At 37.5% G+C, this 11,810-nt stretch overlaps 1 protein-coding gene across 1 annotated transcript in view; it reads right to left on the bottom strand.

Annotated features, from left to right (window-relative positions):
- TBC1D12 (TBC1 domain family, member 12) overlaps positions 1 to 11,271 on the bottom strand; it is a gene marked incomplete at its 5' end in the record, with an annotated part of 28,024 nt that extends 16,753 nt beyond the window's left edge. The window contains 2 exons of the mRNA XM_010020531.1: positions 4,872 to 4,928; positions 11,148 to 11,271. Coding sequence (XP_010018833.1) covers positions 4,872 to 4,928; positions 11,148 to 11,271 — 181 coding nt within the window. The remainder of the gene's footprint in view (positions 1 to 4,871; positions 4,929 to 11,147) is intronic.
- Between the last annotated feature and the right edge of the window lie 539 nt (positions 11,272 to 11,810).

Genomic DNA, 11,810 nt, shown 5'->3' with positions numbered 1-11,810 from the left:
GTCTGTCCCCCCTCATCCTACCACTGGAGTCCCTACTGAAGAGTCCCTCCCCAGCATCCTTGTAGGCCCCCTTCAGATACTGGAAGGCTGCTATGAGGTCTCCACACAGTCTTCTCTTCTCCAGGCTGAACAGCCCCAACCTTCTCAGCCTGTCTTCATACGGGAGGTGCTCCAGTCCTCTTATCATCCTCGTGGCCCTCCTCTGGACTTGCTCCAACAGCTCCATGTCCTTTTTATGTTGAGGACACCAGAACTGGACACAATACTCCAAGTGAGGTCTTACGAGAGCAGAGGAGAGGGGCAGGATCACCTCCTTTGGCCTGCTGGTCACGCTTCTTTTGATGCAGCCCAGGATACAGTTGGTTTCTGGGCCGCAAGCGCACACTGAAGCCTGCTCATGTCGAGTTTCTCACCAATCACCACCCCCAAGTCCTTCTCCGCAGGGCTGCTCTGAATCTCTTCTCTGCCCAACCTGTAATTCTATGATTCTGTGATCCTTCAAGCTATCCACCCTTTAACTACTATATCATACTCTGCCCCATGGCAGTGTACCAAATGACTCATTTATTAGTGCCCTAGTAAAATGCCTTTGGAAAGCCAAGCACAAATCTATAGCAACCAGCCCACAACTTCAACTAGAAACCAGAAACTCTGTTGCTTTTCTGCCTTCAAACACAGTCCAAATACGCACCTTGGAAAGAAAAGAGCAAGCAACTGTTTGCTACGTTTTATTTATACGTACATTCTCATTAAAAACCTAATTCTTTGCAAACACAATGATTTAAAAGTTACTAGCCAACTGTTCTTAAATATAACTTTGTTTTAAGTATTTCTATATCTCTGGCCAAATACAGTGGTTATACAAATTTCCTAAAGCATATTTTTCTCCTGAAGGGTAATTTCAAGGTAACTTTTGATTGGAAAACAATATGCATCCAACATGATTTGGCACATTCAAACAAATATCTCAAAAAACTGGACATACGGGATTGGTAGAGTTCTGTTGTAATAAACACGTAGGTTCTTAAGGCTAAAATTTCATTCCACTTAAAGCCAGACACATTTTAGGCACTCCTGACATGCTTTATACCTCAGGATACCCCAGCACGTTCTTAACTTAGGAACGTATCCTGTGATAGCACCTGGAGGTCAACATGCACGCTCCAGTTGAGTAGCAATGCCATCCCTCATGTCCTTGGGCAGAAGTTCCGATTTACTTTCATATTTTTCTAGTACTTTGTAACAGAAGACAAAAAAATCAAATTCATTTAGTGGTCAGAGTTCTGAGGAAGCTCAAATGGTACCAACCTTTTTAACATTCCTACACACCCGATTCATATGCAAGTTAAATAATAAAAGCATTGCAAGATGGATATTAGAATGAAGCCACTCTCACCTTCTTATTACAAGCAACACATTTGAATAGTGCTAGTGCTTCTGGCTATCGTACGTCCTAAGAACTGATATACTATTTCCAAAGCAACAGATAAAGAAAGAGGTTGGGGGCGTGGGGAGGAGTGGAAAGAAAATGTCTTCAGTGGGATTTCCACATAAGCAGAACTAATCACCCAATTGTGTTTCTGAACGTAAGTAAACTTTATGAACAGCTGGGTTTTGCAAGAAAAGAACACATGAACAGGAAGGGAAAGCTGTTACTAGAAAGAGTCTAGGCAGAGACCAAAATAGCTTCAGGCTCAAACTCGCATAACATTCTCCAAGAAGAAATACATTCCAAAGTATCAGAACTATCTAATGGAAGGTGCTTCTTCCTCAAGGAGCCTGTGTGCTAGGAAACTTATTTGAAGATTAGATACCAGAATCATCAGACATGCATGGAACTCACTGGTTTATGCAATTAAAGTATCTTTCTTTTTCCCTGGAATATTTCGTTTGACTAGATGTAAAGAATTCAGTAAGCCTTAAATATACATCTGATGCAGAATCTAAAATTCTTGGCATGGGATAAAAAGCTTGAGCTGATACAGAATTTAACTTCAAAAGATGTGAGCTAATACTCTTCCATAACAAGATGAAATACAACTTAAAGTCAAATGGCTTGTCAAATGCTTAACATGCATGGCATATGGCAGAGGATAGAACAACTGACTGCTAAGATTCAAGATTATGTAAAAAAAATGGTTGTGGAAGTGTCACATGTATGGTTTCTGTAGCTTAGGGAATGTTGTTAAAATATTGCAGCATATCTAGTACTTACTGAAAGTTGCAGAACATTTCACAATCCCAAAGAAAAACAAATCTCGGCTTTAATAGAAAGTAAGAATAGTTATCTCCTTATTAAGGCTGGAACTGCATCCTCTCATCTACTGCCAATAATTAACCTGTTAACAGGCTAAAAGCATGTTTTTCCTGAAGTGTGTGAAGAGCACACTTCAATATGTGGAGAGACTTGTATTTCCAGTATTTATTCCTACAGAAATACAGTTAAGCCTATTAACCCAGACAGGTAACAGGTAAATGAGGCTGGGAAAAAGTCTTTTGCCTTTGTGCTTGAGAAGATAGAAATACACCAAACAGTGTTGTCTTTAACTAAAAAACAATTTAAAAAAATCCCCTGGTGTTTTAAACAAAAGAAAAATCATAAACTTGCAGAGGTCTTTTTTGCCTACACCTTTTTGGTATCTATATGGAAACCATACAAAACTGAAGTTTCTTTTCATCCTTCATCAGAAACACCATATAGGACTCCATGACCACTGAGAGCTATTTTATGTATCTCTAAACAGTACTGGATTACACTGTGGAACATACGCGTAATTGCCCATAGCTGCTTCTTCCAGCATCTTAGCGAACTACCTTACAGATAGGAAAACCAGCTGCATTGCAGCGTTCCAAAAGCATTAGATGACCTTAAGTAGGGTATGCTCATGGGGATAAAGTACTTCACTAAGTGTGCACATAATGATTCAGTTTTAGAAGACAAACTTGCATCTACAATGCCTGAACTATAGCGCTTTAAAGGAATGAATATTGACCATGAAATTTAACATGCATCTTGCTTGGCTACGTTTTTAGGATCCAACAACAAAAGCTGAACTCCTGGAAACAAGTGATAAAAGCCTTGGATTACAAGGGTTGTGAAAGTCCTCACAGTCGTGAAAGTACCAGTTATACAGATTAAGCACCACATATCCAATTACGTTTTTCATATGCTGGAGGAGAAAGTGATAGTGAAAGTTAATTCCTGTTGTCTACCTTAAGGATTGCCTCTAATGTAAAGTAGATGTCAAGGCATACTAATACTCCAATTAAACAAAACATGCACCCTGTGTATGACAGTTTCTTTTGACATGGTTTACTCCCCCAAAACTCCAAGCCTGGTACTGTAACAGGATTTATTCAGTCATTACTTCTTTTGAGGAAACAATGGGGATTGCCATATATTCTGCAAGTGGTTTCAAGCCTTTCTCCTCCTCACACACATATTCAACTGTGGGGCAGGTAGGCCTCTAAAAACATCTATACGATTACTTCCACAGTGTTGTACAGTTAAGTAGAAATATCATCAGAAAGATTATTTCCCTTCATTTGAAGCAGGGTTGATCATCCACAAATGGACTCATTAATAGAACCAGTTAGGAAGGCACTCATCTATATCACCTTAATAAAACTAATACAAAATTTATGTAAGAAGAATTTCTGCTAATGTATAAGGATTTCCTCTTATGCCGTTTAACCTGTGTGTCCCAGGTTAAATGTTAAAATTGCTGAGCTAGCATTGGCTACAAGGTAATTATAAATAAAGAAGTGCTTATAGCAAGGGTAAATGTCACTGAAAAACCCTGTGAGTCGTAAACTAGACATTTTCCCAGAACTAAATGCTGGATACTATTAGGACAGACAGAACAATACATTCTTTTGTAACCTGCAGGTGACATAGGAAGAACCTATACTGAAGGAGGGAAAAATACTAATTTTCACACAGTGAAAGAGAACAGCCAGACACTGAAGAGTTTTTCTAGGTCAACCTTCCAAAGTAATGCCATCCATCTTTAATTGTTTACTTTATTTTTTCCTCAATTGGATATTTAACAAATTGCATCAAGTTTCATCTTTTGTTCTTTACAAAGAGCATAAAGCCATAGGCTTTGGGCCCTATAAAGAAAAGCTGAGAGTGGCTAGACCGTGTAACACGAACCATAGGCATCACATATCAACTAGCAGTTATGTTACTGCTCTATTTCACAAAGACAAAGCTAACAAATGACAGAACTAAAAAGCCAGCTTTTACCATTCCTGTTTAACATAGAGTGTGGGATTACATTAGAAGTTTTCAAAGTAACAGACATGTGCACTGGACTAATTTCAGAAGGATACCAGTCACAGCAAACCGAAGACATAACATAACAAATGTTTCAAAAGCTACACTTTTATAGGTTTTCAATTTCAAATTGGAAGTATGATTAAACACATCTGGAGTTCTGATGTGCTACTGTTAATAGCTGGCGTGACTTGGTGACAGGGGAAAAAAAAAAGAGATTGTAGGATATCAGTTTTCAAAGCTAATACAAGGTGTTTGAAAGTATTACAAATTAGGCCTTTTAACAACTTTTACCATTAAGCAAGGAGGCACAGCAAACATGTAAGTTACTGTCAAGCTCTAGCATTACCTATTTGCTGCTATTCAAGAACATGCAATATAAACAATAATACACTTTTAGCTGTTAGTCAGATTCATGTGTGAAGTTTGTTTGCTTATTTTATTAATGGTATCTAATGAGTTGATGGTTAGTTCCATAAAATATTCATGCCACTGTGAAAATGTAATGTTTGTTCTATTTTAATGAGTGCTACACAGTTCCATGCATGGCATCGCATACAACTAAAAAAAATATATATATTAAATTTCATACCCCTGTGTTTAATAGACTGAGAGCAGATATTGACGCAAGACTGCCAGAACTGTCATCCTAATGAGAAAAACAGAAGCAAAGCCTTAGTGAATAAATGAAAAAGACCATTACAATATAGAAACATACAAGCCAAAATTTGAATTCACACATATTTATGTTCTATGTTGGAAGAAACATAGATGTGTCTGTTCATCGTTCTTCAGTCCTCAAAATATATGAAAACACATACAAAGACTTCCCACTTGTGCAAAATGTGTACAGACATCTGTTGGACTGTTTTTTCTGTTTTAATTGAAATTTTTTATTTTCTACAATCAGCACCTTTGCCTGAAGGGGATCTTTTTCTGTGGCACTTCTCAGGTGCATAACAAAAAGCATTCCCTGATACACTATTGCTCACTAGTCCAAATAACCCATAAAAGTTACACTTACTTGAACACTAGCTTTGAAAGATAGCTGTTAAAAAGAACAAAATACCATCTATAGGCTGACACAAAACAGAAGCTGTTCTGAAAACAAATCTTGAAAACCCTGCTTTCATTCAGCTCATCTTAGATTGCATCTCACACCCAACTAGATCTTTACGTATAAGATGGTTAGCTCACAACACCTCAAGCTCACCAGCATAAGTCTGCTTAACCTCAAAATCTCACTTAAAGAAAAAACAATTATTTTTATCTATGCCATCCTTTGCTAATGAAATTCAAAGGCCCAATAAAGAGAGAGGAATCCCAGCAAAAAGATGATACAGAAGACCAAGAAAAAGAAAAATCATTGTCCCATCAAATCAAAGTAAAAGACAGTCTATCATTTTTATTACCTCAAGATTGTTTCTCTTTGTTTCCTCAAAACCCAGGAACTTCTGAGGACAGAAATGAAAATATGTACAATGCTGACAGAATCTTGGGCGACATAGTTTAGTGTGTGGTGTCCCTGCTCATGGCAGGGGGGTTGGAACTAGATGATCTTAAGGTCCTTTCCAACCCTAACTATTCTGTGATTCTATTCTTTTTCAAGCTTTACGAAGTGAAAGTTCACTTCGATACTCTTTGTACTTGACTTCAAAGAGTTTTTTTTTTAAAAACAGCAAGCAGAAGAATTCACATCAGCAGTCGACACCTGCGGTGTTTTCAAAACATTAATGCCATGCTCACTGTAGAGTACTCCCCTGAAGATGAGTTTGTGCCACCAGCACAGCACTGCCATCATGAAAAGTTCTCCTTGACAAACTTTCCTTTGGTAAAAGTTTGCCAAAACTTGGTGAGTTTTGACAAGCTTACCAAGCTGGGTAAGCCCTGTTACTTGGAGCTGAAGTGTATTTTCTATCCTTTATGCAAACAAAAGGAGGCATTTGTCTCGCTGAGGTCCAACCAGCTTCATTACCATTTTACTGACAAGACAATCCTGCAAAAGTCTAAAACATCGGTGAATGTCTTTGTTTTATCTCTAGCGTAGCATTTTACTGAATACATGTGTGACTCTGGAGAGATGAGGGACACTGCCTGAGAATGTGACTGCTATACTTTCTACAAAGGAAAACCATCACAGGCTTCTCACTGCTGTTAGTAGACAGATTGTTATTCAGGTGTTATGCTGTTTCTTGCAAAACCAAATACCTGCACTTACTGTCCTGGTTTCCAGGCAGTTTGTTAGGAACCATTGTTAACCAATGTCACCATTTCTACCCTGTATCCGCTAAACAGGCAGAAGTCTTGCCTTTCTCTTTTCTCTGGTAGCAGTGCAAGACAAGACAACCTATCCAGACAACAATCTACTTAAGACCCACTCCTATGAAAAAGCACCTAGCACTGTATTTACCTACTTCTTGCAGATATTCAGTTCTTAGATTAGTTGACAAACATGCCACGTGCACTTTTAAGCATCAAGAACTCCATGCACTGTTAAACCAGAACAAAAAAACTGGTGGGAAGAGTTAATATTGCAAGTTAGGAGGTCTGAGTTGCATGAAAAGCAATTAAAAATACATCTGTTCCTCTGAAGAGGAAACTCCAATAAATTGTCGCTGGGAGACCATGGGAGTTCTGCTGATTCAGTGAATGCAATTTCTCCATTAGATTTCAGACTGGAGATAATGACATTGGGAAAATATGCAAGTGAAATCACTATGGTTTTTAGCCCTCAAGTACTTTTGAGTGGTTTTTTTTCCAAATATTCAGAGACACTCAAAAATATTTTCAAAGGTTGCAGGACAGTGACCCGGGCATCGAAATCAGTGTTAGTATTCAAAAGACGGTGTAAAATCAATACCTTAGATTTTGTATGTAAGGTGACAACTTTCGGAAGACACTTCAACTTCTGAAACATTTGTAAATCACTGCAACCCTTCCATGGTGTGTCAGATTTAAATAGAAAATAAGCTTCCCTCCATTTAATTCTGCCATTGACATTACTTTGCTAAAATAGCTGATGAAGTGAATTTGGTGTATGTTTTAGTTCATCTTGTCATGTGCATTTCCATATTTTGAGTTTAATTCAGGCATATTAGGAAAAAAATCACTGTACTGCTTTACACAAATTAATAAAAAGTATTCAAGACTGCTTTAATAAAATCAAGAACTAATCTTAAGTTGATTTTCAGAATAATTTTAATTATAGATTAAAAGCTCTTTAATTGTAAGCATAAAAAATGAAATTGAGCTTGCGTTTTTAAAAAGAACTTGGACTTCAGTCAATACACACCAAAATGTTACACATAAGTGCACAAGTCAGATTCTGCTTTAAATGCTTCTGTATTAAAATGTTTCAGCAGTCTAATTTAAAGCAGATTTCTGTACAGACTGAAAAGAATTTACCAGAATGATCATTAATGACCACATACTTCTTATAATAGTCAGTTTTATTAGCTGCAGTTCATGAAAAAAGGCACACTTCCTAAAAACATCAAATGAATTTGACATATGCAGTCCTAAGGAGCTGCTGTTTTCCCTTTTTGAAAAACAGTGAAGGAAGGAAGCCCAGAGGAGGGAGATGTCCAGCAAAAGACTTGGCCTCAATCACATCCTGCTTGGGCAGCTCTAAATCCAAGGAGAGCTGAGCATGCCAGCAGCTGCGAGCGGGGAGATGCAGCTGCCAAGAACTTTCAACCTCTGACCTAGTTTGCGCTAGAGCATCTCACCCAAAGCATGCTGATGGCAGCACAGCTGCAAGGGACACTGCCATCTCCCCAGACAGGCAGGCCCTGCAGGTTGCTTTTTGACAAAAACATTTATCATCTTCCACATGTGCTAAGAAACTTGCAAAGGAATTATTTACAGTAACATTCATTAGACAGTCTCTGAAGGCAGAGCTGGCTAGCACTCTTGTCTGAAAAATGTCTGAAACAGTATCCCAAATTCAGTTTCCAGATTTTCTTGGAAGTTACTCAAGATATTAGAATCACCACCTGACTTCTCTGGAGAGGCATATCTCGCAATTTCCAGCTGACAGTGATTAGGCACCACAAGCATTCATTTAAATGTAATTATCAATTTACTACATCATCCTTACCAAAATGAGGATAACAAAGGAGGCTTCCACTGGCCAGGATGCAACAGGGCATGTGAGCTCTATCAGCCTTTTGATTATAAACCTACAATGATGCAATTTTTTCCTTGTTTTACTAATAGGAAAGTCCTGTTAGTAAATATTGCTGTAGACTTTTGATATAAGCATTACCCTTACCCAAAAGACTTCCTCCTCCTATTCATTATGAAGTTTTTCCCATCAGGAGTTATTTTTTCCTCCAGAAGGGCTTCTTACAATCTCATCCTTCATTTGAAGGATGCTGACTCATTACTGAGTTTCCTTAGTCACATATTTATTTGCACCCTCCCAAGGTTGCCTATTGGCATAAGTAAAGTCACAGAACTGCGTTGAACCATGGAGAATGCCATAGCTCTTCAGGAACAGTAAGATTTGTTGCTAATAATGATGTATCATGAACGCCCTTCACAGGCAGCTTGCCTACAGCTTAAGCCTATTCTACTTGCATCGTCTTACACCTAGAAGCTCATTTTACAAAAGCTGGTAAACAGTGAGTAGCCGTTGTTCTGACCATAGATGCCTAAAAAAGTTGGGGGAAAATGCAGGGTTTATGTTTCAGATCACACCTGATCCTTTGACTTCAATTTAAAAAGTCAAAGTGAAAATTCTAGAGACATTCCACGTAGGATATTAAGTATTTTACTAGGTTCACAGGATTACTTTAAGAAGTTGACAGAAATATGATTAAAGGCCTTATAACTGCATTCTTGCCTATATTCTTTTCACTCTCCTGCAGAGCGAGGAATTTAGACTAGGGACTTTGGTCAGCCATTTAAAAAGTGAAGACACTATTTTCCACTGATCTTCAATAACCAAATGTGCCTATATTCATTCTAACCCACTGCCTGCTTAACAAATTTGAACGTTCTTGAAAACCATTAGGTTTTCTTCAAAGGCATATGCACAAAGAGCTATACGGTAAATTTTAAACACGCATACAAGACATTTGCTGTATGTTCAATACGGAGATGTTACTGTCACCTCTCAATTTAAGAATCAGATGTTCTCAGGTATTGTGGATCTAACTGTGTTATCTGGATCCCATCTGATAACTGTGTATCTTACCTCATGATGCTTTATTTAAAGACCATGCATACTTCAGCTAAATGAAAAGCTAAAAATATTAGCTACTGCTGACACATTAATTACTCAAGATTATATAAATCCAATACTGACTCTAATCTGGCAACCATTATAACATAAACCACATGACTAGTGGCTAGGATCAACTCAATCATGTTTAAACACAGTACATTGCTTTACTGTATTTGCTTTTCAGCCACTTCGGAGAAGTTTAAAAAAAAAATGGTTAACGCTACAGTTTAAAAGAAAAACAGCCACTGAGGGACAACAGGATAAGAAAGTAAGACTATTTCTGCAGATTATGACTTGGTCTCCAGAACAAACATCTTCATTACTAGAAAACGGGAAGCAGATGACTGGTAGCATTGTGCGTACTCTCCATTTCTCAGGATGAAAGAGACATCTGGATTTTTACCACAGTATTTTCATAACACAAGGCCAACAGCATTCATCTGCAAGTAAACTAAGACAACTTGCCCTCTCCCACCCAAAAAGGGAAACCATTTAAATAAGGAAAATTGTATTTGAAAATGTTGAAAAAGCACTCCGTTTACTTCACAGTAAATCATAGAACAGTTAAGGTTGGAAGGGACCTTTAAAGGTCATCTAGTCCAATCCCCAAGATTGCACTTTCTGTAATCTCATAATTTCCTACATTTTATTGTGTGACAAGTCCCATTACATTGAAGTCCTTCAAAAAGAACCTTTTTTTTTTCACTTTAGTTGCTCCCAAAAGGCCCTCTTCACCAAGAAGCTCTTTTTAGAAGATGGTTGAACACTGCTTCATTTTTCACAGCCATTTGCACTTGCCAAACACATCAGCTTAGAGAGAATGTAAGAAAGGAGACACAGAAAGCAGCTCGCAAAAGATTCAAGTTACTGTTTTAACGAACACAAGGGATATTCACATCTCTTATGTCAACAAATCTTTCAACTTAAGTATTGCATGTTAGCATTAAGTTAATAATACATTACCAATTCCTCATCTTTAAAGACTATAACATTTTATTATTATTTTACCAAATTAAAGCCAGACTCCCCAAGAATGCATATATTAAGTTCAACTTTGTATAAGAAGGAAATCAGAATTACCTTTCTGTAGTACCCCAGTAACTCCAAAACAACTTCAACTTACATTACTATTTTGAAACAAAAATATCTTGAGTGAGATTAAAAGTCTCAATGAAACAAGATTACATGTTTCAGAATTCTACGCAATTTGTCACAAGTTACCCAGATAGTAAATCTCCCAGGCAAGGACAACTATGGAAAGATGAGTTAGATTAAAAAAAATAGTATTTCATAATCACATCATCATTTAAAAAAAAAAAAAAAAAAAGAAAAAGCAACATATCGTGTTAAATAAGGAAGTTTTTACAGGAAATTTATACAAGTTCTGATTTTTTGACCACAACAGCTTAAATGCTTTTTGAACATTATCACCTTTTTATAAGAAGAGATGTACTGAAGAATGTACTAGAAAATAATAAAACTCAAACTCCTCCTCAGTAACACTATTCTTTAGACAAAGACTTCCCAGAGCGCTCTACGGTTGTATGGTAACAGCAGTGAGGTAACAGCAGAGAACTGGAGTACCTATGCATTAATTTTTACAAGTTTTGTACCTAGAGTTGCGTGATGCTTACTCACCTGCTGAATAATTTTGGAATCTTTTGGAAGGTTTTCCCTGGGTGGCACTTTTCCAAACAACTTCCAACCAGGAGCACTTTGGGCAGCAGGTTTGAGTTCCTTTGTCCTTTTAGCGAAAAAGTTTCTGAAAAGAGAGGAGGGTTTTCTGTGTGTTATTAGCATACAAACAAATTATATTTGTACCCACTTACATTTCTTTAAACTAAGTTCACCATTGCAGAGATCTACTGCTCAGCAAATGAGTAGTGTGCTACCTTAGCTTTCTCTTATACTTTAAAATAATCAACTTGATGTGGAGCAGCTTTTTAAAGGTGGTTTGATGCTAATATTTATACTTAACACTCAGTTTTACCTCTGAATTATAAGGTACTTTATGTGGTATAAGAGATCTTTTAGTAATACTAGACATTTTCCTAAATGTAAGTTAGCAGCATGCAACAACTCTGACTTTTGTCTGCGGTGTACCTTATGGAGCTATTTGGAGATTGAAATGAAAACAGCTGGAAATCACTGTGCAAGTTATAGATTTTCTGCAACCTTCACATTTTCTTCACACCTTCAGCTTTCATAGCATGGGCTAGAAAATCAGGGAACACGCACACAGCTTCAGTTTAGTAGATAACCTTTGCCAGTGCCTAAAGCACTTACACTCGAACAGGCTGG

This window comes from Nestor notabilis, unplaced genomic scaffold (genome assembly GCF_000696875.1).
Source record: "Nestor notabilis isolate BGI_N333 unplaced genomic scaffold, ASM69687v1 scaffold15288, whole genome shotgun sequence".
NCBI classification, from domain to species: Eukaryota; Metazoa; Chordata; class Aves; order Psittaciformes; family Psittacidae; genus Nestor; species Nestor notabilis.
The sequence above is the reverse complement of the archived record's forward strand: the minus strand, read 5'-3'. Positions and strand labels throughout refer to the sequence as shown.